The following is a 26,227-nucleotide window of genomic DNA, read 5'->3' as shown; positions in this document are numbered from 1 at the left end:
CAGTGAAGGGATTATTTATTTAGCTGCATCATCTGTCCTAGATGCCATTCAGTTGTTTGTGGCAAGACTGGAAAACAATCCACTCACTGGACATGTTAATAAAGCGTGTACTTCTCCCCCCTGCTCAGTCACTACAGTCTCCAATCTTGTGTTTCGCTCTAACATTTACATAAAATTGCCATGTACCATTCTAGCAGCCACGACGTTCTCTACAAAGCCTCACCTGATGCCTTTGGCCCACACCGCTTTGTTCAGCCTTGTGTCAATGCGTACGTCAGGAGTACGCATTTCTTTCATTGCAAACTTACGGATTTCCTTAAGGGCACGGGGAGCACGCTTTTTGAAGCCACTGAAAAAGGAACAGACACCGAATGAGTGGTGGAGGAGGAACACTGCACACAAAGCAACGCACGGACAGATAGATTAGAAAAATGCATATTGAAATTATGTTTTGGAAGGGTGGAAGGTAAACAAGGTATTCACCACGCAGCTGACATTTGCCAGCTGTGGGTACATGTACACCCAATTAAAGTGGCACCCCCCCCCCCCCCCCCGGATTGCAACCCCAAATATAACACTAGTCATATTTTACTTAATCTCAAGTAAAAGCAACAGTAAATATTTGGACATTCGGTTTTAGGGTATGTTCACACAGTTTGAGGCAGATTTTGATCTGCCTGCACGCCGTTTGCCACGTTTGTTCATGGCGTTTTTCACTCGTGGCTGCAAAAAACGCTTTCTCCCATTGATGTCAATGGGAGGTCAGAGACGTAAACGCCCGATAGGGCATGTCGCTTTGTCCCGAGAGACGGTTTTACCCCTTGCGGGAAAAATCCACCTTCACCTCCAATTGAAATCAATGGGAGGCGTTTTCGGATGTTTTTTGGCACGGTTTCCGCGTCAAAAAACTCAATGTGAACAGGCCTTATAATTTTCTTTTTGCTGTTTTTCTATTAGGAGACAAGACATTTTTAAAAAAATTAACAGCGGGAAGTGCTGCTATGTTAGTATTTATCTTTGAATTAAAGGCGTTATCCGGGAGTTTTCAAAATGGACAGCAGAGCAGGGTAAGGTAATGTATGACATCATAAACTCCTAGATACTCACCTCCTGACGTGCCCCCCACTCCAGCACTGAGGCCTCGTTCTGTCACTGGTCCTGGAAGCTCCTACAGCAGTCACGTGCTCCTGCAGCCAATCGCTGGCTTCAGCAGTGATGCTGCCATGAATGGCACGTAACCCATGTGGCCAGTGATAGGCTGCAGAAGCAGCACGTGACCACTGCAGGGCCTCAGTGCTGGAGCAAGGGGGTGAGGATCGCTCATTTTAATATGTTATACAATTCCCTGCCAGCGATTTTTAGAATAACTCTTTAACAGACGGTAAAACGGTCACGGTCAGTATGAGAATTATATAACCAGTTTTTTCCACCAGTTTCTGCGAAGGAAATTCAAGAGTGACAAGTAATATGGCTGCACTTCCTGCAAAAACAGCCACTGCAACAAAGAGACTCACACCTCTATAAAGGCTACTACACAAATCAAAAACCCCAGCCCCTATATGAGCCTCGCTGCCGCAGAGAAGTGAGATCGGCAGGAGTATCTAATAGATAAAATGTAAGTAGTTTTATTTTTCATATTTTATACCAGTTTAAGCAGCCTGTCAAAAACATTTAGTGACAGGAGATGCTGCCACAGGTGACATCATGACCTGGATTAGGCTCTGTTCACATCTGCACTCAGCAATTTAGAACACTATGACTTATGATGGGACCACCAACAGAAAGCCACAACGCAGATGTGAACATGGCCTTACCACATTACATAGGGTGAAGAAGGCCACTCACATTCCATGGATCCGCTTGTGAATGTTGATGGTGTATTCCCTAGTTACCACCTCATTGATGGCGGAGCGGCCCTTCTTCTTCTCGCCTCCTTTCTTTGCAGGAGACATCTCTGTAAACACAAACACAGCAGGTCAGGGGAGGACCAGGCGACTAGAGAGTAAGACCGGGGGTCTAACACGTAACTAATAGGAATATCCGGTCATTCATAAGACACAGCGCTGAGCAGCCCGCACGTATATCACTGCACCGGGCAGAAAGCGCCAGGATAGACACAAGTATGAGCCGCCTCTACACGTACATAACACAACAACCCGGGAGCCCGCTCCATAATATAGCGCGGGGAAGCAAGCGGCCATGTTCCTAAACCGACACCCGGAGCGCTGCAGGTCGTGGGGGGCTCAGGAGAAGCGGATGGTAACAGATATAGATGAAGAGCAGCCACGGGCCCATACTCACTCGTCTAGGGACAATGTCGGAAAGGAAGGAGAAGGGGATTGTGGGAGAAGTGTAAACCCTTGCACGTAAGGACTACTTCCGGAGTAAATCTTTGCGCATGCGCATTACGCGCTTAGTTCTTAAAGAGCTGGTGACAAATGAAAACAATAAAGTTCTGCGTGACTTGGGGCGCGCTTGTTCTGTAGTTAATGCGGGGTTATATAGACGATATCGAGGCATGAGTTTTTACAAACACGTCGTTGTTTTATTAATTTTAAAGTACCTGTGATCAGTAAGGTTATTCCCAGCTGCTTCTAATGTGCATTTATACCCCAGTCTTAATATAAAGAAAGTTGGGGAAAAACACAGATAATTTATTAAGAGACGCACGCTTCTTAATAAGGCGAATCTCTGGCTATCCGCAGATTTTCACTATAAATTTTGCCAGTTTATGGCGTAAATTATAGTGAATTGTCGGGACATGGTTGGCCCCGCCCCAACCTTTATGCCAAACCCCACCCACTTTCTATAAAAGTGCTAGAGGAGTTGAAAAATGGCAAAAAATTGTGAATTATTTCACAAATATGGGGCGAGCATTGATTTGCGTCTTATAACCCTTGGGAAACACTCCCACGTTAAATCCGGACGGAATGCATGCCCACATGCTGTGACTAATGGCCACACGATTTTACTAGTAACACCATAGGGACATTTAAGCCCCGCCCCCTAACCACGCCCAATATCCCGCGTAAACACATCAAATCACGGCCAGATCCTGCTGTAAATAACGCGCGCACATTCTCACTGCGGATCTCTGGACTGTCTGGATATCACAGATATTATGGATCCGGTTATGTCGTCTTTGTGTTACATTTCCTATCTTGGGTATAACATTTGCTCATCACGGCAGCAGCTGCAGGACAAACCAAAAGGCTGAGAACAATGAAAGTCAAGAGGGAGACCCTGTGGTGGATGACTTTGCAATTGACAGGTAGCAGAGTTACATGATGGGGAATTTTTTCCCAGTTGTGTAACTCTGCTACCGCTCAATGGACAAATCATCCACCAGAGGGAAAAATGTTTCCCCATGGCGGAGAACCACAAAGAAACACCTGGGAATCAGACATGATGGGGAAACATTTTTCCCTGTGGCGGATGACTTTTCAGTTGACAGGTAGCAGAGTTACATGAAGGGGAATTATTTTTCATTGACGTCTAGTTTCTATTGCAGCGCAGGGAAGAAGACAGAAGTCGCTGGAGGTGAGAAGTTTTTTTATTCATATTACAACCTTTATTTTTTTTGTTTTGCAGGTTCCGCTGGACTGTTTAGGCTACGTCGTAGATTTGTTGAATTACTTTGATCTACGTTTTTTTTTTTTAACAAAATGGTGAAAGGATTGTGTGGGGATGTTCTTATTTCAATAAAAAATATTTTCTTATGCCTCTGTGTTTTGTTTTAATACATTAATAGCACCTTGGTAACGGCAGTTGTCTAATTGACTGCGTCCATTACTAAGGTGGGGCTTCGTGTGAGCCAGTAAAAAGGCTGCAACTAACCCCCCATTATCACCCGGTACCCACCGCCACAAGGGGTGCTGGGAAAAGCCGGGTATGATCCAGTACCCGACCATCTGTATTGATGGGCGGGCACTGGGGTGGCCACAGGCTGGTATTATTAGGCTGGGAGAGGCCAGAAACAGTGGCCCTTCCCACCCTGGTAATGCTAGGCTGCTGGTGCTATGTTGTATCTGGCTGGTTATGAAAATGGGGGGCGGACGACGCAATGTCATTTTCTTAGTTTTTCTTTTTTTTAAACCGATGTGGTTTTCATAACCAGTCAGATACAACATAGAGGCAGCAGCATAGCATTACCAGAGTGGGAATGGCCACGGTTTTTGGCCCTTTGCAGCCTCATAATATAAGCCTGCTGCCGCCCTAGTGCCCGCCCATCACTACAGATGTTCAGATACTGGATCATACCCAGCTCTTCCCAGCACCCCTGGTGGCTGTGGGTACCGTAGTACTAATGGGGGGGGGGGGGGGGGGGGTTAGTTGCAGCCTTTTTACTGGCTAACACTAAGCCCCACCTTAGTAATGGACGCTGTCAATCAGACGACTGCCATTACTAAGGCGCTATTAAAGAATTTAAAAAAACAGACATAAGAAAATATTTTTTTATTGAAATAAGAACTCCCCCACACAACCCTTTTTCCCCATTTTATTTAAAAAAAAACGTAGATCGCAGTAGTCCAACGAATCTACGACGTAATCCAAACAGTACAGCGGAATCTGCAAAACAAAAAAATAAAGTTAGTAATATTTACAAGGGGGGGGGGGCGTGTGTAGATAGCCCCACACACAGCCCCCCTGTAGATAGCGCCACACACGGCCCCCCTTGTAGATAGCGCCACACACGGCCCCCCTTGTAGATAGCTCCACATACAGCCCATGTAGATAGCAGCACACATGGCCCCTCTTGTAGATAGCGCCACAGACGGCCCCCCTTGTAGATAGCTCCACACACAGCCCCCTTTATAAATAGCACCACACACACACCCCCTGTAGAAAGCTCCACACACACCCCCTGTAGATAGCTCCACACACAGCCTCTCTGTAGATAACGCACACACGTCCCCCCTTTTAAATAGCGCCACACACGGCCCCCTGTAGATAGCGCCAGACATAGCCCCCTTGTAAATAGAGCCACACACGAGCCCCCTGTAGATAGGTCCGCACACTGCCCCCTTGTAAATAGCGCTACACACAGCGCCTCCTGTAGATAGTTCCACACGCAGCCCACTTGTATATAGCTCCACACACAGCCCCCCCTTGTAAATAGCACCACACACAGCCCGCCTTGTAAATAGCTCCTCACACAGCTCCCCTTGTAAATAGCGTCACACACAGCGCCCCCTGTAAATAGCGTCACACACAGCGCCCCCTGTAGATAGCTCCACACACCGCCCCCTTGTAGATAGAGCTGCACACAGCCCCCTTGTAGATAGCTCCACACACAGCCCCCTGTAGATAGAGCCACAGACAGCCCCCTGTAGATACAGCCACAGAAAGCCCCCTGTAGATACAGCCACAGAAAGCCCCCTTGCAGATAGCGCCACGCACAGCCCCTCTTGTAAATAGCGTCACACACAGCCCCCCTTGTAGATAGCGCCACGCACAGCCCCCTTGTAAATAGTGCCACCCACAGCCCCCCTTGTAGACAGCGCCACGTACAGCCCCCCTTGTAAACAGCGTCACGCACAGCTCCCCTTGTCGATAGCACCACGCACAGCCCCCTGTAGATAGCTCCACACACATCCCCCCTGTAGATAGCTCCACGCACAGCCCCCCATGTAGATAGCTCCACGCACAGCCCCCCTTGTAGATAGTTCCACGCACAGCTCCCCTTGTAGATTGCTCCACGCACAGCCCCCTTTGTAGATAGCGCCACACACAGCCCCCTTATAGACAGCGCCACGCATAGCCCCCTTGTAGATAGCGCCACGCACAGCCCCCCTTGTAGATAGCGCCACGCACAGCCCCTTCTTGTACATAGCGCCAAACACAGCCCCCTCTTGTACATAGCGACACACAACCCTCCTCCCCCTTGTACATAGTGCCACACAACCCTCCTCCCCTCTCGTACATAGTGCCACACAACCCCCTCCCCCTTGTACATAGTGCCACACAACCCCCCTTCCCCCCTTGTACAAAGTGCCACACAACCCCCATTGTACATCGTGCCCCACAACCCCCCTTCCTCCCTTGTACATCGGGCCACACAACCCTCCTTGTACATTGTGCCATACAACTCCCCTCCCCCTTGTGCATCGTGCCACACATCCCCCTACCCCCTTGTACCTAGTGCCACACAACCCCCCCCCTTGTACATAGTGCCACACAACCCCCCTCCCCCTTGTACATAGTGCCACACAACCCCATCCCCCTTGTACATAGTGGCACACAACCCTCCTCCCCCTTGTACATAGTGCCACACAAACCCCCTCCCCCTTGTACATAGTGCCCCACAACCCCCCTCCCCCTTGTACATAGTGCCACAGAAAACCCTCCCCCTTATACTTTGTGCCACAATGACGCCAAAGTGGAGAGTGGTAGAGGTAGACTACTGCTACCACTCTGCCTTGACGTCACTCACCGTTAGGAGAAGGCAGGAGGTCTTGCAGCGGCTTTCTGACTGTGGTCGGTGCCAGCCCAGTGGTGGATCAGTCCAGTCACCTGACCACTGAGGTCAGATGACAGGTCAGGTGACTGGACCCCAATCAGAACACCGACGCAAGACTTCCTGCCCCCTTCTGACGCTGGTCACTGCTGCAGTTATCCGGCATGCGGGGCGCCTGTCGGCAGCGATCAGCTGTTTTGATACAGCTGCTCTGCGACACCCCCCCCTCTTTCCTACCTCCAAGTTGCGCCCGGGGCATCGCAGCGCCCAGCAGGACATTTTTCAGACCGCCCGGGACGTTGGGATAGTGGTGAGAAACCGGGACTGTCCCGCCGGATCCGGGACGGTTGGGAGCTATGAGTAACACTGATATTACCTGATATTTATGGATTAAATGTGCTTTACCTGTACAGCCCGCGTGACCTAAAACCACATTGCAAAAGTGTAGCAATTCGCTGTAAAATCATGTGCGGTTTTGATAGGTGGCATTTACTGCAGCTTGGCCACATAGTGTATGGGCATCATCATGCTGCACGTATTTTTTGAGGTAATGACCAGATGCTTTTTAGCTTTATGTGGACACTAACTTTTCAAACATATGCTAATCTAATAGTTTACCAGATATAGAACAACTTTTTAATTTACTTCCTGTTAGGGTATGCTCACAAGGCTTATTTTCAGCCGTTTTTTGGGTTGTTTTTGGGTAAGCAAACGGCCGTGAAACAGAAGTAAATGTGACTTCTTCAGCCATTTTTGGAGCCGTTTTTCCATAGACTATATAGAAAAACAGCTCCAAAAACGGCCGTAAAAAACGCTGCGAAAAGCGCGAGTGGCTTAAAAACGTGTGTGCACATACCCTTAAAATGTTTTATCAATGCAAATTCTGTGTGAAGTTACTGCCACTAGGTGTCTCCCTTCCTGTAATCTGCTGTCCACATTCTGTTATCAAGCAAAATCCATCCCTAGTTAGGCTGGATTCACACGAGCACATTACGTCCGTAATGGACGGAACGTAGTTCGGACGCAAGTCCCAGACCGAACACAGTGCAGGGAGCCGGGCTCCTAGCATCATACTTATGTACGATGCTCGGAGTCCCTGCCTCTCCGTGGAACTACTGTCCCGTACTGAAAACATGATTACAGTACGGGACAGTTGTCCGGCAGCGAGGCAGGGACTCCTAGCATCGTACATAACTATGATGCTAGGAGCTCGGCTCCCTGCAGTGTGTTTGGTCCGGGACTTACGGCCGGAATACGTTCCGTGCATTACGGACGTAATGTACTCGTGTGAATCCAGCCATACAGAGCAGATTCACTGCAGAAGGTGGGGGTGTATGGGTAAGTGCACACGATAGCTGCCTTTTACGTCTGAAATTACAGACTGTTTTCAGGAGAAAACAGCTCAGTCGTTTCAGATGTAAAAGCTCCTCCTCACATTATGCGAGGCGTCTTTGACGGCCGTAATTTGAGCTGTTCTTCATTGAATTCAATGAAAAACGGCTGAAATTACGTCCAAAGAAGTGTCCTTATTTGACTAGGCAGTCATTTTACGCGTCGTCGTTTTACAGGTCGTCGGCACAGTACGTCGGCAAACCCATTCAAATGAATGGGCAGATGTTTGCCGACGTATTGGAGCCGTATTTTCAGGCGTAAATCGAGGCATAATAGGCCTCGTTTACGCCTGAAAATAGGTTGTGTGAACCCAGCCTGACAGTCCATACAGCAGTTTATGACCACTTATGGGGTATTGCAGTAATGAGGAGAAATTGCTTTTCCAATTATGGAGTGCTTTTTCTCCTTTATTCCTTATAAAAATTGAAAATGTCCACGATTTAAAATTTAGCATTTCAATTTCATGGCCTAATTCCACGAAATTCAGCAAAAAACCTGTGGGGTCAAAATGCTCCCTATACCTCTAGATAAATTCCTTTAGAGGTGTAGTTTCCTGAATGGGGTACATTTTGGGGGTTTCCACTGATTTGGTCCCGCAGGGACTTTGCAAATGAGACATGGTGCCGCAAACCATTCCACTGTTTTGGCCCCACAAGACCTCTTCAAACCTGACATTGTGCCTAAAATTTATTCTAACAAAAAGAAGGCCCCAAAATCCTCTAGGTGCTCCTTGGATTCTGAGGCCGTAGTTTCAGTCCATAAGCACACTAGGGCCACATGTGGGATATTTCTAAAAACTTCAGAATCTGGGCAATAAATATTGAGTAGCGTTTCTCTGGTAAAAGCCTCTGTGTTACAGAAAAAAAAAAGGATTAGATATGAATTTTTGCAAAAAAATAAAATTTATAAATTTCACCCCTATGTTGCTTTAATTCTTGTGAAACACCTAAAGAGTTAAGAAACTTTCTTAATGCTGTTTTGAATACTTTGAGGGCTGCAGTTTTTAGAATGGGGTGATTTATGGGGGTTTGTATTGTATGGGCCCTTCAAAGCCACTTCACAACTGAACTGAAAAAATAGCCTTTTGAAATTTTCTGCAATATGTGAGAAATCGCTGCTAAAGTTCTAAGCCTTGTAACGTCCTAGAAAAAGAAAAGAACATTCAAAAAACAATGGCAACATAAAGTAGACATATGGGACATGTGAAATAGTAATTATTTTGTGTGGTATTACCATCTACATTTTACAAGCAGATACATTTAAATTGAGAAATTTTTGCACATTTTCTCTAAATTTTTGTATATTTCACTATTTTTTTCATTATCATAAAGTACAATATGTCACGAGAAACAATCTCAGAATTGTTTGGGTAGGTAAAAGCATACCAAAGTTATTACCACATAAAGTAACACATGTCAGATTAGAAAAAATTGATGTAAATGAACGGAGAGAAGTGTATGACGCTGATCAGCGTCATACACTCCTCTGTACAACGCCCATTTGGTCTAAAGTAAAAACACGCCTACTTGGGCATTAAGAAACTCATTAGCATAAAGCTAAAAATCGCTCATAAAGTGGTAAATATTGATCGTTTTTCTAAATAAAAAACACTGCTGTCACCTACATTATAGCGCCAATCTCCTTATGTAGGAGATAGGGCACTTATAATGTGGTGACAGAGTCTCTTTAAAACACATCAAAAGGATCTGATTGTTGAAAGGCATCAATCAGGAGAAGGGTACCAAAGAATTTCCAAGGCATTAGATATACCATGGAAAACAGTGAAGTCTGGCATCAAGAAGTGGATTACATTTGGCACAACAGTGACATTACCAAGAACTGTACGTCCCTCAAAACTTGATGAAAAGACAAAATGAAAATTGGTCTTGGAGGCTACCAAGAGGCCTACAGCAACATTAACCCTTTCATGACCAAGGGTCATTGATGCCCCTGTGTCCAGGTCAAATGTTCCATTTTTGATATTCACTTCTTTAAACGATAATATCTTTGGAACCACTTTGAATATCACAACAATTTGAACATTTTTTTTTCTACAAGACTTATGAGGCTTTCATTTTCTAGATTAGTTTAAGTAATTCAGTGTTTTTATTTTTTATTATGAGCAGAAAATCACCTTTGTAAATTTATTTATATATATATATACACTACTGTTCAAAAGTTTAGAGTCACTTAGAAATTTCCTTATTTTTGAAAGAAAAGCACATTTTTTTTTCAATGAAGATAACATTAAATTAATCAGAAATACACTCTATACATTGTTAATGTGCTAAATCACTATTCTAGCTGCAAACGTCTGGTTTTTAATGCAATATCTACATAGGTGTATAGAGGCCCATTTCCAGCAACCATCACTCCAGTGTTCTAATGGTACATTGTGTTTGCTAACTGTGTTAGAAGGCTAATGGATGATTAGAAAACACTTGAAAACCCTTGTGCAATTATGTTAACACCGCCGTAAACAGTTTTGCTGTTTAGATGAGCTATAAAACTGACCTTCCTTTGAGCTAGTTGAGAATCTGGAGCATTACACTTGTGGGTTCGATTAAACTCTCAAAATGGCTAGAAAAAGAGAGCTTTCATGTGAAACTCGACAGTCTATTCTTGTTCTTAGAAATGAAGGCTATTCCATGCGAGAAATTGCTAAGAAACTGAAGATTTCCTGCAACGGTGTGTACTACTCCCTTCAGAGGACAGCACACACAGGCTCTAACCAGAGTAGAAAGAGAATTGGAATGCCCCGCTGCACAACTGAGCAACAAGACAAGTACATTAGAGTCTCTAGTTTGAGAAATAGATGCCTCACAGGTCCTCAACTGGCAGCTTCATTAAATAGTACCCGCAAAACACCTGTGTCAACGTCTACAGTGAAGAGGCGACTCCGGGATGCTGGCCTTCACCGCAGAGTGGCAAAGAAAAAGCCATATCTGACACTGGCTAATAAAAGGAAAAGATTAATATGGGCAAAAGCACACAGACATTGGACAGAGGAAGATTGGAAAAAAGTGTTATGGACAGACGAATCGAAGTTTGAGGTGTTTGGATCACACAGAAGAACATTTGTGAGACGCAGAACAACTGAAAAGATGCTGGAAGAGTGCCTGACGCCATCTGTCAAGCATGGTGGAGGTAATGTGATGGTCTGGGGTTGCTTTGGTGCTGGTAAAGTGGGAGATTTGTACAAGGTAAAAGGGATTTTGAATAAGGAAGGCTATCACTCCATTTTGCAACGCCATACCCTGTGGACAGCGCTTGATTGGAGCCAATTTTATCCTACAACAGGACAATGACCCAAAGCACACCTCCAAATTATGCAAGAACTATTTAGGGAAGAAGCAGGCAGCTGGTATTCTATCTATAATGGAGTGGCCAGCGCAGTCACCAGATCTCAACCCCATAGAGCTGTTGTGGGAGCAGCTTGACCGTATGGTACGCAAGAAGTGCCCATCAGGCCAATCCAACTTGTGGGAGGGGCTTCTGGAAGCATGGGGTGAAATTTCTCCCGATTTACCTCAGCAAATTAACAGCTAGAATGCCAAAGGTCTGCAATGCTGTACTTGCTGCAAATGGAGCATTCTTTGACGAAAGCAAAGTTTGAAGGAGAAAACTATTATTTTAAATAAAAATCATTATTTCTAACCTTGTCAATGTCTTGACTATATTTTCTAGTCATTTTGCAACTCATTTGATAAATATAAGTGTGAGTTTTCATGGAAAACACAAAATTGTCTGGGTGACCCCAAACTTTTGAACGGTAGTGTGTATATATATATATATATATATATATATATATATATATATATATATATATATACATACACGCATACAATGTAGCGCTCTGTAACAATTAGTCCTCTTCTCTCTTCGTCACCCTAGATCGCTGTGAGGGGAGAGTGAAGAGGGCTATATTCACATGACTGTGAAAAAAATGTCAGTCAACAACGAATCAACTGTCAGATTTCATGGCTGTTTTGCATCAATGTGTCTCAAAATTGTAATCCATTTCCTGGCTGTCTGACCGTTTTTAACTGGAATTTGCCATCCATTTTTCATGGACATTAAAAAAATGGATGAATTTTATTCGTTGGGGTTTTTTGTCCCAACCCCCTGAAAACACCACAGTGCCCATGAAGATAGTGACACAATACCGCCATAGGTAGTGCCACATTGCCCACATAGATAGTGCCAGTGCCCACATAGAAAGTGCCAACTGTAAATAGTGCCACAGTTCTCCCTGTAGATAATGCCCACATAGTGCCACACACAGTGCCCATGTAGATAGCGCCACAGTGTCCCATGTATATAGTGCCAATATTTATGCCACAGTACCCATGTAGATAGTGCCACACCCCCTGTATATAGCACCCCCCTGTAGATAGCACTACACCCCCTGTAAATAGCGCCCCCCTGTAGATAGCAACATCCCCCTGTATTTAGCAATATCCCCGTTGCAGATAGCGCCCCCCCCCCCCCACATAAATGGCAACCGATTTCTGTAAATAGCAGCACTGTAGCTCCCTGTAGGAGCGGACTCCCTCTGACCAAAAATTCCGCTCCTACAGGAAGCCCCTGATGTCTCTATCCATATATGGACGGTGACGTCAGGGGTTAACTCTAAAAGCTTAATCCCCTGCCAGAGCGGGGATTCCGCTACAGGCGTAGCCCCTGATGTCACTGTCCATATATGGATAGTGACACGGGGTGGATTTCTCCAGTAGCGAAATCCCCAACACAGAGTGATCTGACACCGGGGACTCCGCTCCTAGAGAGAGCCGCTGACATCATTGTCCATATATGGATAGTGACACCAGGGGCTTCTCCAGTAGCGGAATCCCTGGCACAGAGCGATCTGACACCGGGGATTCCGCTCCTAGAGAGAGCCATTGATGTCATTGTCCATATATGAATAGTGACACCAGGGGCTTCTCCAGTAGCGGAATACTCGGCCGGAGTGTCAGCCGGGGATTCTGCTTCTAGAGAGGGCCACTAACATCACTGTCCAAATAGACAGTGACGTCAGGGGCTCTCCCTAGAAGCGGAAACCCTGGCCAGTGCGATCTGACACCGGAGATTCCGCTCCTAGAGTCAGTTCAGGTGGCGCTATCTACAGTGGGGGTGCAATGCTATCTACAGCGAGGGGGGTTGCTATCTGCATGGGGAGTGGCACTATCTACAGCGGGGATGGAAAGACGGCGGGGGCTCCCTCTATGGGGGGAATCCTTGGCTAGAGCGCTGGCCGGGGATTCCGATGCTGGAGTGAGCTTAGGTGGTGCTATCTACAGAGGGTTTTGCGCTACCTACAGGGGGTTGTGTGTGGCGCTATCTACAGTGGGGGCTGTATTCCGGGGCTCTGAAAGCCCTGGCCGACATGAGAGTACGGTGCTGCTCACACTGAAATAGCACTGCACTCATTAAACCTGTTCCAGGCTGTCAACGTTTATACACGTTCTAACTGCACGGGGCACCGGCAGTTAGAACGTATATAGCCGTATGGCAGTCGTGAAGGGGTTAGAAGAGCTGCAGGAATTTCTGGCAGGTACTGGTTGTGTAGTGCATGTGACAACAATTTAACATATTCTTCTTATGTCTGGGCTGTGGGGTGGGGTGGCAAGACAGAAGCTTTTTATAATAACGAAAAACATCCAAGCCCGGCTATGTTTTGCAAAGACCTACACAAAAGCATGTGGCAAAACGTGTTATGGTCTGATGAGTCCAAGGTTGAACTTTTTAGCAATAATTCCAAAAGGTATGTTTGGCGCAAAGCCAACACTGCACATCACCAAAAGAACACCATACCCACAGTGAAGCATGGTGGAGGCAGCGTTATGCTTTGGGGCTGTTTTTCTGCAGCTGGAACTGGTCTTTAGTCAAGGTGGAGGGAATTATGAACAGTTCTGAATATCAGGCAATATTGGCACAAAACCTGCAGGCCTCTGCTAAAAAACTGAAGATGAAGAGGAATTTCACCTTTCAGCTCGACAACGACCCAAAGCATACCGCCAAATCAACAAAAGAATGGCTTCACCAGAAGACCATCAAAGTTTTGGAATGGCCCAGCCAGAGCCCAGACTCGAATCCCATTGAAAATCTGTGGGGTGACCTGAAGAGGGCTGTATACAGGAGATGCCCACGCAATCTGACAGATTTGGAGCGCTTTTGCAAGGAAGAGTGGGCAACAATTGCCAAGTCAAGATGTGCCATGCTGATAGACTTCTACCCCAAAAGACTGAATGCTGTCATAAAGTCAAAGGGTAATTCAACAAAGTATTAGTTTAAGGGTGTGCATATTTATGCACACATTATTTTTGTTCTTTATTTTTATTTTTCCACCCTAAAACATTTCAGTTTGTTTTACAATTGTGTCACGGTGCGGGGTGTGGACCCTCTGGGCCGTACCGCATAGCGGATAGGCAGCTGGCCAACCAGGTACAATACAATGTCTATAGTCCAGAAAGGTTACCTGTGGCAATGTAGACAGTAGCGGTGATTCAGGCTTAAGATAAGGCTCCAGCAGCAGACAGACACCCGGTGGGTGTAACACAGCAGATGCAGTGGAAGACACAGCTCGACTTCAACTCTAGATGGCACAGAGGCACAGTAGCACAGGGTACAGGCACAGGAATGGGTAACACTGGGAACTGGAAAACACTAGGAGACCATTTGCAAGACAAACTTTAGGTATACAACAACGCTCAGGCAATGATCAAGAGGGCAGAGCCCTTTTTATAGTCCAGCAGCATTCTGGATTTGATTGCAAATAACGTGCAATAATGCATGCACTGGCCCTTTAAGGCTGTGCACGCGCGGGCGCGTACGCCCTGCGGGAGACAGTCTCTGAAGCAGGAAGTGAGTGCCGGCGTCTCCCAGGAGGGAGATGCCGTCGAGAACTCACATGTCCATGTCCGCGACCGTCAGAGGGTGTCAGAACGACCGGCCGCGGCCATAGACGTTACAAATTGTACAGATTATAGGTGACATTAAAGGGGGAAAAAGATCTAAAATTATTCATCTTGGACTGATTTTGTAACATGACAAAAACTGGCATTTTAACAGGGGTGTGTAGACTTTTTATATCCATGTATGTGATAGCACACAAAAAAAAACAACAAAAAAAAAAACTGTATGTAATAGAGATAGGAGAGCAGAATCTTCTTATATATGTGTGCAGGTTATAGAAGACATGATAGCCGTTAGGCCTTGCCCACTAGCTTTGATACATCTGAGATTTAGAGATAGAGCCTGCAGAGGGGGAAACGGCGAAATAATGCCACATACAAGTCATATAATGGCCATAAATAGTGTTATTCCTCATGTACACACATATGACAGCTTATTCTGAAAAGTACCATGAAAAGTTAGGTACGTTTTAGGTTAAGAAATATGTTTTTAATCACAAAGGAAAACCGTAAAATAGAATTTCTGTTTATGTCCGCTATCATCTAATGTTTATTTTTACATTGGCGGAGGCTAATTAGGTTATTCTTAGTTTATTATTATTTTATATCATTATTTTATTATTTGTTAGAAAGTCAGTTTATGACATAAAAAGCTTACGGTCAGTCTCCAGGTGATCTACATTACAGTTGGACTGTCCCTTTCCAATAGGCCCCATTGCAGCTGCTATGACTATCATGGTCATAGTTACTTCCATGCATATTTCTCCTGTACAGGCTTTTATATCACCCCCAGTAACAGGGTAAAATAGCCCTGATAGTGTGACACTTGTCACTATCACAGCTGTGCTGTCACCTGACGGCTGACGATTCTTAATGTAGCTTCTATTTTACAGTGCTGCATAATAAAGTCCCTTAATGGCTGTCATAAAAGAATGTATGGGCAGTCAACAAGGGGTTAAAGTCAATGTACACCTTTGACATCGTTTTTGTGTTTTTTTAAATAAAAATGTGTATCAGCATGTTTGGTGCAACTTCCTAAATGCATTTTATGAAAAATTAGTTTTGAGATATATCTGCTTTGTATCCTGTATACAGAGCAGCTGTATCTAGCGCTGAAACCTGTATCTGTCAGGTCAGTGGCACTGAGGCTGGGTTCACACGACCTATTTTCAGGCGTAAATGAGGCATATTATGCCTCGATTTACGCCTGAAAATACGGCTCCAATACGTCGGCAAACATCTGCCCATTCATTTGAATGGGTTTGCCGACGTACTGTGCCCACGACCTGTAATTTACGCGTCGTCGTTTGACACCTGTCAAACGACGACACGTAAAATGACTGCCTCGTCAAAGAAGTGCAGGACACTTCTTTGGACGTAATTTGAGCCGCTTTTCATTGAATTCAATGAAGAACAGCTCAAATTTACGGGCGTCAAAGACGCCTCGCATAATGCGAGGAGGAGCAATTACGTCTGAAATGCCGGAGCTGTTTTCTCCTGAAAACAGTCTGTAATTTCAGACGTAAAAGGCAGCTATCGTGTGCACATACCCTGATTGCTTCAGTGACAGCAGGTCCTGTGTATCTCTGACCCACTGAGTTGGTGCCGATCACATCTAAGTTCATTACTTAAATGTGATCGATTACAAGTGGATCCTGCGTGTTAGAGAGACACAGGATCCACTGTCACTGAGCCGTCAGTCCAGTGGACCTGAAAGATTCAGGTCTTAGCTGCTCTGTATACAGGATAAAAGCAGCTGTATCTCTCTGTATACAGGATAAAAGCAGCTGTATCTCAAAAAGTAAACAATAATTGTTAATAAAATTTATTTAGGAAGTTGCACCAATAACACTAATGCACAATTTTATTTAAAAAAAACAAACAAACAAACAAACAACAAAAAAAATGATGTCAAAGGTGTACATAGCCTTTAATGGTAGAAATAATGAAAAATAGCTGTTTATCTTAATCAACTAAATAAATGTATTGTACATGTCATTACCTGTATGGGGACACCCAATATGTGTATGTTTTTTTCACCGTATAATAATGTATATTCAATTAATTATTTATTTTAAAAAAAATTGTGTTTATTTAATTTTTTCCTATTTTCTTTTAAACTGTAATGTAATGTCATATTTTATAGATAATTTTGTATAAATTATAGAAATTTTCTATATCATCTTAAATGCACAGGCATCTGTTAGGGCATACCTAAGGTTTGCCTTAGGCCTCGTGCACACTTCCGACACATTTTTCACGGCCGTTTGAGACGGATCCGTGTGCCCGTTTTAGCGGCCGTGTGCACTCCGTGTTTCTGTTTCCGTGCGCCGAGCATGATACTGTCCAGGGTGCTGAAAGAGTTAATGGGCTGCACTGATCGGCGGTGACTCTTTCAGCACCCTGGACACTACATGCTCAGCGCTCGGAAAATACAATTTTAATGTAATAAAAAAAAAATTTAAAAAAATGTCATACTTACTTTCCTCCTGTCCGGCCTCCAGCGATGACGTTTCATCCATGTCGCCGCTGCAGCCAATCACAGGCTGTAGTGGCGATCATGCACGTTAGGATGACGTCAGAAGGCTGGCCTCCAGGGATGACGCTTCATCCCACGTGACCGCCTCTGCAGCCAATCACAGGCTGCAGCGGCCTCTGCAGCCAATCACAGGCTACAGCGGTCTCTGCAGCCAATCACAGGCTGCTGCGTCAGAAAGGAAGGTCGGACTGGAGGAAGAAGAGGGACTCATCACCAAGACAACGACCGGGTACGTATGAACGGATTTTTATTTTATTTTTAATCAGCAGCCTCTTTTCTCTATCAGTGATTGATAGAGACAAGTGGCTGCCGATTAGTGTAATATTTCTGTTACGTTTTTCTGCCTGCCCGGCCGTTGCTAGGCACGGATGCCTTCCGTGTGCCTTCAGTTTTTTTGACGGCCCCATTGACTTGCATGGGCCTCACGGTCACGGAATCTCGACCCAAAGTAGGACATGCTCTACTTTGGATCGGAACGGAGCAACGGTACCGTCAAAAAAACTGAAGTGTGCATGGCCCCATTGAAATTAATGGGTCAGTGTGCTAGCCGACAGAAAAACGGCTAGCACCCTGAAGGAAAAAACTGAAGTGGGCATGGGGCCTAAGCAGAGTCTTCCACTGGCCAACTCTAGGAGCCTTTGTAGAGCCCCAGGCTGCCAGTATAAAACTGTCAGCTCGGCGATAGCAATGCTGGCGCTGATGGAAAGATGAATACAGGAGAGAAGAATACGATAAATACTTTGAAGGGGCCCATTCAATCTTAGGATCGTGGGGGTCCCGGTAGTAGGACCACCATCGATCAGAAAGTAATAGCATATCCTATTGATATTGAAACTACAAGGTACTACAAAATACTACCTAAAAAGGGCAACAGGTCTCATACTCTCACTGGCAATTCCATTTTTTTCCTAATAGGGTTTATAAGTCCACTGTATTCATAAGGGGAGCGCTGCCCTACACCTCTCCGTGTCACCCGATACTCTGACTAGTGACTAAAGGTCATCACTCCATTTTAACAAATAGTACTGCGGACCTGTCCCTATAATATGCTACCCTTAAATAGAGCAGCATATTCAGGTGAGAAATCCTCTTTAACCCCTTCACGTCTGCCATACGACTAAATACGTTCTAACTGCCGATGCTCCGTGCAGAAAGCACGTGTATAGATATCGACAGCCTGGAACGAGTTTAAAGAGGCTCTGTCACCAGAATAAAAATGCTCTATCTCCTACATCAGTTTATCGGCGCTGGAATGTAGATACTAGCAATGTGTTTTTATTTTAAAAACAATGTTTTTTAACAAAGTTATGGCGTTTAGAACATTTATGCAAATGAGGTCCTTAATGCCCAATTGGGCGTTTTTTAATTTTCAACAAGTGGGCGTATGACAAAGAGGTGTATGACGCTGGCCAATCCGCATCATACACCTCTCTGTCCTACACCCAAGCTAGATTCACTGAGCAGCGTGGTCTCGCGAGACCGCGCTGTGACGTCACTTCCGCCCACAGGTCCTTCAGCCCTGCGTCTGAAGACAACATAGATCGTCTCCCTCCAGCCGGATAAGAAGTCCCAGTCGTCGGATCGGTAGTAGCAGCAGCAGCAGCGGCGGCGGCGGCAGCAGCAGCGGAGGAGGCATCGCACAGTGCAGGTAAGCATATAGAACTCCCTAGAGACGAGCACGTTGATTATTTTTAAACGGTGTCCCCGACGACAACGAGCATTATAGCTGTCTGACCACCATTTTCATAATCCCCTTGGCAACGAGCACATAAGGGGCATAACCAGCAGTACCTATACCCCCTGGCAACGAGCACATAAGGGGCATAACGAGCAGTACCTATACCCCCTGGCAACGAGCACATAAGGGGCATTACCAGCAGTACCTATACCCCCTTGCAACGAGCACATAAGGGGCATAACCAGCAGTACCTATACCCCCTGGCAACGAGCACATAAGGGGCATAACCAGCAGTACCTATACCCCCTGGCAACGAGCACATAAGGGGCATTACCAGCAGTACCTATACCTCCTGGCAACGAGCACATAAGGGGCATTACCAGCAGTACCCATACCCCTGACAACGAGCACATAAGGGGCATACACAACAGTACCCATACCCCTGGCAACGAGCACATAAGGGGCATTACCAGCAGTACCTATACCCCCTGGCAACGAGCACATAAGGGGCATACACACCAGTACCCATACCCCTGGCAACGAGCACATAAGGGGCATACACACCAGTACCCATACCCCTGGCAACAAGCACATAAGGGGCATACACACCAGTACCCATACCCCCTGGCAACGAGCACATAAGGGGCATTACCAGCAGTACCTATACCCCCTGGCAACGAGCACATAAGGGGCATACACACCAGTACCCATACCCCTGGCAACGAGCACATAAGGGGCATACACACCAGTACCTATACGCCTGGCAACGAGCACATAAGGGGCATACACACCAGTACCCATACCCCTGGCAACGAGCAGATAAGGGGCATTACTAGCAGTACCCATACCCCTGGCAACGAGCACATAAGGGGCATTACCAGCAGTACCCATACCCCTGGCAACGAGCACATAAGGGGCATTACCAGCAGTACCCATACCCCTGGCAACGAGCACATAAGGGGCATACACACCAGTACCCATACCCCTGGCAACGAGCACATAAGAGGCATACACACCAGTACCCATACCCCTGGCAACGAGCACATAAGGGGCATACACACCAGTACCCATACCCCTGGCAACGAGCACATAAGGGGCATTACCAGCAGTACCCATACCCCTGGCAACGAGCACATAAGGGGCATTACCAGCAGTGCCTATACCCCCTGGCAACGAGCACATAAGGGGCAAACACACCAGTAGCTATACCCCCTGGCAACGAGCACATAAGGGGCATACACACCAGTACCCATACCCCTGGCAACGAGCACATAAGGGGCATTACCAGCAGTACCTATACCCCCTGGCAACGAGCACATAAGGGGCGTACACACCAGTACCCATACCCCTGGCAACAAGCACATAAGGGGCATACACACCAGTACCCATACCCCTGGCAATGAGCACATAAGGGGCATACACACCAGTACCCATACCCCTGGCAGCGAGCACATAAGGGGCATACACACCAGTACCCATACCCCTGGCAATGTGATTACTAACATTTCCTGTGCGTTACAACCTGCTTACCTCACTTTATCAATTTTTTTTAGTTCAGCAAAGCAAATTCCATACCATAAAAATGGAACCAGAAAATCAACCACCATCACCAAGTGCTACACGATCCCAAAAGGTTTGTTTTGTATTGAATCAAGAATTACAATGTTCTACATGTATAATAGATCTAATACGTGTCTAAGGACGGTTTTCCAGTTAGGATATGCTGCGTAAGGCTGGGTTCACACGACCTATTTTCAGGCGTAAACGAGGCGTATTATGCCTCGTTTTACGTCTGAAAATAGGGCTACAATACGTCGGCAAATATCTGCCCATTCATTTGAATGGGTTTGCCGACGTACTGTGCAGACAACCTGTCATTTACGCGTCGTCGTTTGACAGCTGTCTGTGGAGAAGATGTAGACCACTATTAGACACACGTACAGACCGCCAGCCACTCCTGTGTACCATGAACACACATCTCCGTAGAAGCCTCATTACATTGCATGTGTCAACACTTACCCTGCAAAGAAACAACAATCCTTGTCCAGCAGGAAGCAGCAACCGTCAAAACAGGGGGAATGGAGTGTCTGTGGAGAAGATGTAAACCACTATTAGACACACGTACAGACCGCCAGCCACTCCTGTGTACCATGAACACATATCTCCGTAGAAGCCTCATTACATTGCATGTGTCAACACTTACCCTGCAAAGAAACAACAATCCTTGTCCAGCAGGAAGCAGCAACCGTCAAACAACTTTTAGTAGAGACACTTCGCTAAGTTCAGAAAAATCTAATGGAAAAAATTCAAAAATAGAAAAACAAACAAACTGCAAACAGCAATATAACAACTATACAAACCAACCATTTTTGATTTTTCATGTCACTTACCAAACCTAGTCCAGTGCTGCTCCAAAACATCTTTTTTTTTTGGGCCTTTCAATATTGGCAATGTTGGGTGGAAGCGTTGGAGCTCTGCTTCGCCAAGTATAACTTACCTCACCCTGTGCGATTTTTAGACAGTCCTCCAGTATTCTAACAGTATGTTCGTTGCTCATGGGTTCAAATACATTTTTGATCACCCACCTCTTCTTCCCTTTTGGTAGGATTAACTTTGTCCTTTCAGTACCAATAGTGTCACAATGTGGTTTTTGGACATGAACAACAGCTTTTTTTCTTCCTACGTTGTTATTATGTGCCAGGATATCAAGTTTTGTTCTAACTTCCATTCCATCAATGCCAAAGTGAACGCGTTTTGATCGATATTTCAACACTAGACTGTGGAAGGCCTCCAACGATCCAGTGTGGCAATTTCTAATGAGGTGTGGAACATCTTTCAAGAGCTGGGGATTGCAGACAACTTCTTCCACTCTTTGATAAGCAATGCTCCCAAGGGTAAGCCATAGCACTGAAGTTTGTGTTGAGGTAGACAAATCTTCATGAGTACATTTTTTGTAATGAGCACCATCTTCCCATTGGTGACAGTTGATGATGTGCTTCAGGACAGACTTCCAACGTTCCTTGAAAAACTCCTCATTGTGGTCGCATGTTTTTACGCTCCTCCAGAAATGGTTCACAATTTTGCCAATCCATGGTATGATCGGTCTGCCGGGGATTCCGCTACTTACCTTTATCAATTTCTTATGAATGGTCTTCGCATAATGCCAGATGTCATATTGATAGTCTATGTCAGGGTACACCTCCCGCAACAATTTTTTTATGCTGATGTGACGGTCAGAGGCAAAAATGCAAACATCAAAACCTTCAGACAAAATTCAATCCATAACAATTGTGAATCCAAATTTCTCCATTGCAACGGAAGAAGTGCACTGGCTCCTCTAGACTACTTGAAAATCCATAATTTTTTCTGTAAACAAATCCATTACTGTGTATGTACAGTATTTTGCAGAGTGTCACACATAGGCCCTCATGAAAAAAAAACATATACCGCACAGTATAAATTTGTTTGTGCAGGATCCCTCAGGTTTGAATAGCGTAGAATACTACGTTATTCCATCCTCCAAAAAAAAGGTATACAGAGAATACCAGCCTGACGGAGGCCAAAACGACCCTCTTGGAGAGCTATGGATACATTTAGCGTGTACGTAGGGAGCTTTCCCAAAATGCACGTTAAACATAGGGCCAAAACATGATGTGAACAGGGCCTTAGTTATGTTCTTTTTTTATAATTGTAATGCTGTATGTATACAGGAATGATGATGTTACATATTTAATTAAATTAATTTGTAAAGAAAGAGGTGGCGTTAGGAACAAACTTCAGGGTCATTGGCTAAATACATTAATAATCAGCAAAGAGGAAGGTGTCCTACATTTAGTCATACAGTGTGACGACTTGTGTAATTTGCAATGTGTAACAATGACAAAATTTACACAAGACTTCCTAATTGTCACTTCCTTATTGTTAACTATTCACAGACGTCACCAGAACATGATAACATTTAATTTCCATTTGTCATTATATATAAATGATAAATAATTAAAAATACATTTTTACTACTTCATGACCAGGGGATTTTTTTATGCCAAACTGAAAAACATTTCTACAAAGCACTCCACGATTATTACAACTGAATACATACATATTAAATATGTTGTAAGCTCAGTATAGCCATTGCAAAGTTAGGAATGGGTCCATATCTTTTTGACAGGTAACTGCACAGCAGTTAGAATAAATACTTTTACTGGTCTTTTGTTGGTCTAGGGTGGATAACGGCAGGGATGGGATTAAAATTTCATAACAACAGGTTCTCTAATTTGCTGATAAAGATATACGTGCCGGAGGGAGTGGCATGATGTGTCGTGATACTAAAAATTATTCCATCTCAATAATCGAAAAAAACAATCAGAATATTCCAAATATACCATACTAGCTTTTATACCCGGCGTTGCTCGGGAGGTTGACTTACAGTATAGATGGCGTCTGTCAGAGCACCATGCGCATGCGTCGGACACCAGCGCCATGTTGCATGATGCGGGACTCCGCGCACGCCCAGTGCAGCACAAGAACAGCCCCCGCCCGCGCACAACGCGCACGCGCCAGGGCCGCCCCACATCGCGGCCCTCCGCGCATGCCCAATGCGACGACCGGGGGCAGGACCAAGCACCACACCTCCCGTATCCAGTGCGCATGCGCCGGGACTGACACCAAGAGAAACACGGCGCGGCTCCCTGCGTATGCGCAGTACGACGGGCGCCTCAAGTCCAATAACAGGAACGATGCAGCTCCAGGGAAAGTGAATGTGTGTAGTGGTGTATGCGATAACCACAATGTGTGCAATGTGTGCCCAGCTTATATCCATCAATATTATGTAGGAATAAAGACATCTTCCCCCTTGGCACATCCTGTTAGTATGATCCATTTTAAACGAATGAAAAATCGGGCTTCAAACAAACTTTCGAAAATATATATAAGATATTAATGTGGACACTAAATAAATAGTTTTGTATGTATCAGTAATATCCTAGAAACTTTCTAAGCTTGTGTGGCTCCCTGTCCAAAATGTTTAGCTGGATTGCCAGACTGTGTAAATAATTACATAAGCATACATACCAACCTAAAATTGTTACATTAAACTCACCCATTAAGTATAAACCTATATGTGCACATTTAGTACCCTAATCGTGCTCATCCCATTTAGTTAGGCTGTCCACTGTGAGAATGGTGAAGAAGTATGCAAATCTCCCAGCTATTTGATACAACCCCCAAGTACAAAAGTTTAGTGTACAAATACAGTATCAGATTCAAGTGTAATGCATACATACGATGCCAGATCTTAGCTCAGTTTATGCATACAGCCCTAGAATCAAGCTCAGTACATCAATACAGTACCAGAACAAAGCCAGGTACATAGATACAATACCAGAACGAAGCTATGTATATAAATACAGCATCAGAACCTAGCTCAGTACATAAATACTAGATACAGCACCAGAACAAAGCTTTGTACATATATACAGCACCAGAACAAAGCTCAGTATATATATACAGCAGCAAAACAAAGCTTTGTACATATATATACAGCACCAGAACCAAGCTCAGTACATATATACAGCACCAGAACAAAGTTCAGTACATAAATATAGTACCAAAACCAAGCTATTTACATACAAACAGCAACAGAACCAAGCCCAGGACATAACTACAGTACCAGTACCAAGCAGAGTAGATAAATACAGAGCCGTAACAAAGCCAAGTGTTACGTTGCGTGCGTGGACCCACTGGGCCGTACCGCCTTGACGATATAGCAACTGGCCAACAGGGTACAAGTCAAAGTCAATAGTTCGGATAGGTGTACCTGTGGTAACCTCTGACAGTAGCGAAAGCAGGCTTGGATGGGACCTTGGCAGCAGGCGGACACCAGGTGTGGTGTAACCAGGAAGGCGTAGCACACAGCACGACACAACTCCAACTCCAAACGACACTTGATCCAGGATAGCAGGGGACACAGGGTACAGGTAGCAGGAACGGGAACACTGGGAACTGGGAGACAGTTAGGGAACCTTTTGCAGAGACGAACATAGGTAAACGACAACAATCCTAAGGCAATGCAGGAAGGGGCATGGCCCTTCTTATAGTCCAGGGTGCTCATGGGCTAATTTGGTACTTTAATTACCCTATTGGACACAGCAGAGTGAAGCGGAAGTGAGCACTGGTGTCTCCTGAGGAGGAGATGCGGGCCAGCGCTCACTGATCCATGGCTGCGGCCGTCAGGAGGTGTACAAGTACATAGATACACCAGATTACATGGATTACACCAAGTACATAGATACAATACCAGAACAGAGCTATGTACATAAATACAGCACCAGAACAAAGCTTAGTACATCTATACAGCACCAGAACAAGCTCGGTACATATATACAGCACCAGAATCAAGCTCAGTACATCAATATAGTACCAGTATGTATTTACGTACATGCAGTACCAGAACCAAGCCCAGGACATAACTACAGTACCAGAACAAAGCACAGTACATAAATACAGCACCAGAACAAAGCTCAGTACATGGATACATCACCAGAACCACGCCCAGGACATAAATACATCACCAGAACAAAGCTCTGTACATAAATATAGTACCAGAACCAAGCTATTTACATACATACAGCAACAGAACCAAGCCCAGGACATAACGACAATACCAGAACCAAGCACAGTACATAAATACAGCACCAGAACATGCCCAGTACATGAATACATCACCAGAACAAAGCCTAGTACATAAATACAGCACAAGAACAAAACCCAGTACATAAATACAGTACCAGAACTAAGCTATGTACATATATACAGCACCACCTCAAGTACAGCTCAGCACAGAGATAATTTGCAAATTCAGTTTAACCTATGCCATATAAGTTTGTACCATGTGAAACTACAGCTCCCAGACTTGCTTGCACAATGGTAAGGTCATGCTGGAAGTTGCTGTTTCACAAAAAAGAATGGTACCACCTATCATCAGGCTGTAGACCATATGAGTGACTACTGTACATATCAGATAAAGTGAGAGGAAGAATAAACATTTACATTTAGTAACTCAAAGGTGATGTTTTCACTGACAGAAGTCATTCCATTTCTTTTTTCCCTTTCCTTCCATACAGCACCAAAAACACACCGCCCTAAAAAAAATAGTGCCTCACACAGTTCCCCCTTTTAAAATGCCACACACAGTGCCCACTGTAGAGTGCCACACACAGTGCCCCTGTACAGAGTGCCAAACACTGTGT

General features: G+C 45.0%; 1 protein-coding gene across 3 annotated transcripts in view; it reads right to left on the bottom strand.

Moving 5' to 3' along the window:
- Window positions 1-26,227, bottom strand: part of RPL31 (ribosomal protein L31) — a 171,824-nt gene that overhangs the window by 5,488 nt on the left and 140,109 nt on the right. The window contains exons 1-3 of one of the 3 annotated variants that reach the window (XM_075852685.1): window positions 2,302-2,398; window positions 1,846-1,954; window positions 224-349 (exon numbers count right to left, since the gene is read on the bottom strand). In XM_075852685.1, coding sequence (XP_075708800.1) covers window positions 224-349; window positions 1,846-1,952 — 233 coding nt within the window. In that variant the 5' untranslated portion in view covers window positions 1,953-1,954; window positions 2,302-2,398. Of the gene's footprint in view, window positions 1-223; window positions 350-1,845; window positions 1,955-2,143; window positions 2,271-2,301; window positions 2,399-26,227 lie in introns of those variants that run through there. The other 2 variants (XM_075852686.1, XM_075852687.1) reach the window with 2 other exon arrangements.

Source organism: Rhinoderma darwinii, chromosome 2 (genome assembly GCF_050947455.1).
Source record: "Rhinoderma darwinii isolate aRhiDar2 chromosome 2, aRhiDar2.hap1, whole genome shotgun sequence".
Lineage (NCBI taxonomy): Eukaryota > Metazoa > Chordata > Amphibia > Anura > Rhinodermatidae > Rhinoderma > Rhinoderma darwinii.
Note: the sequence above shows the minus strand (reverse complement) of the source record. Positions and strands in the feature narration are given on the sequence as shown.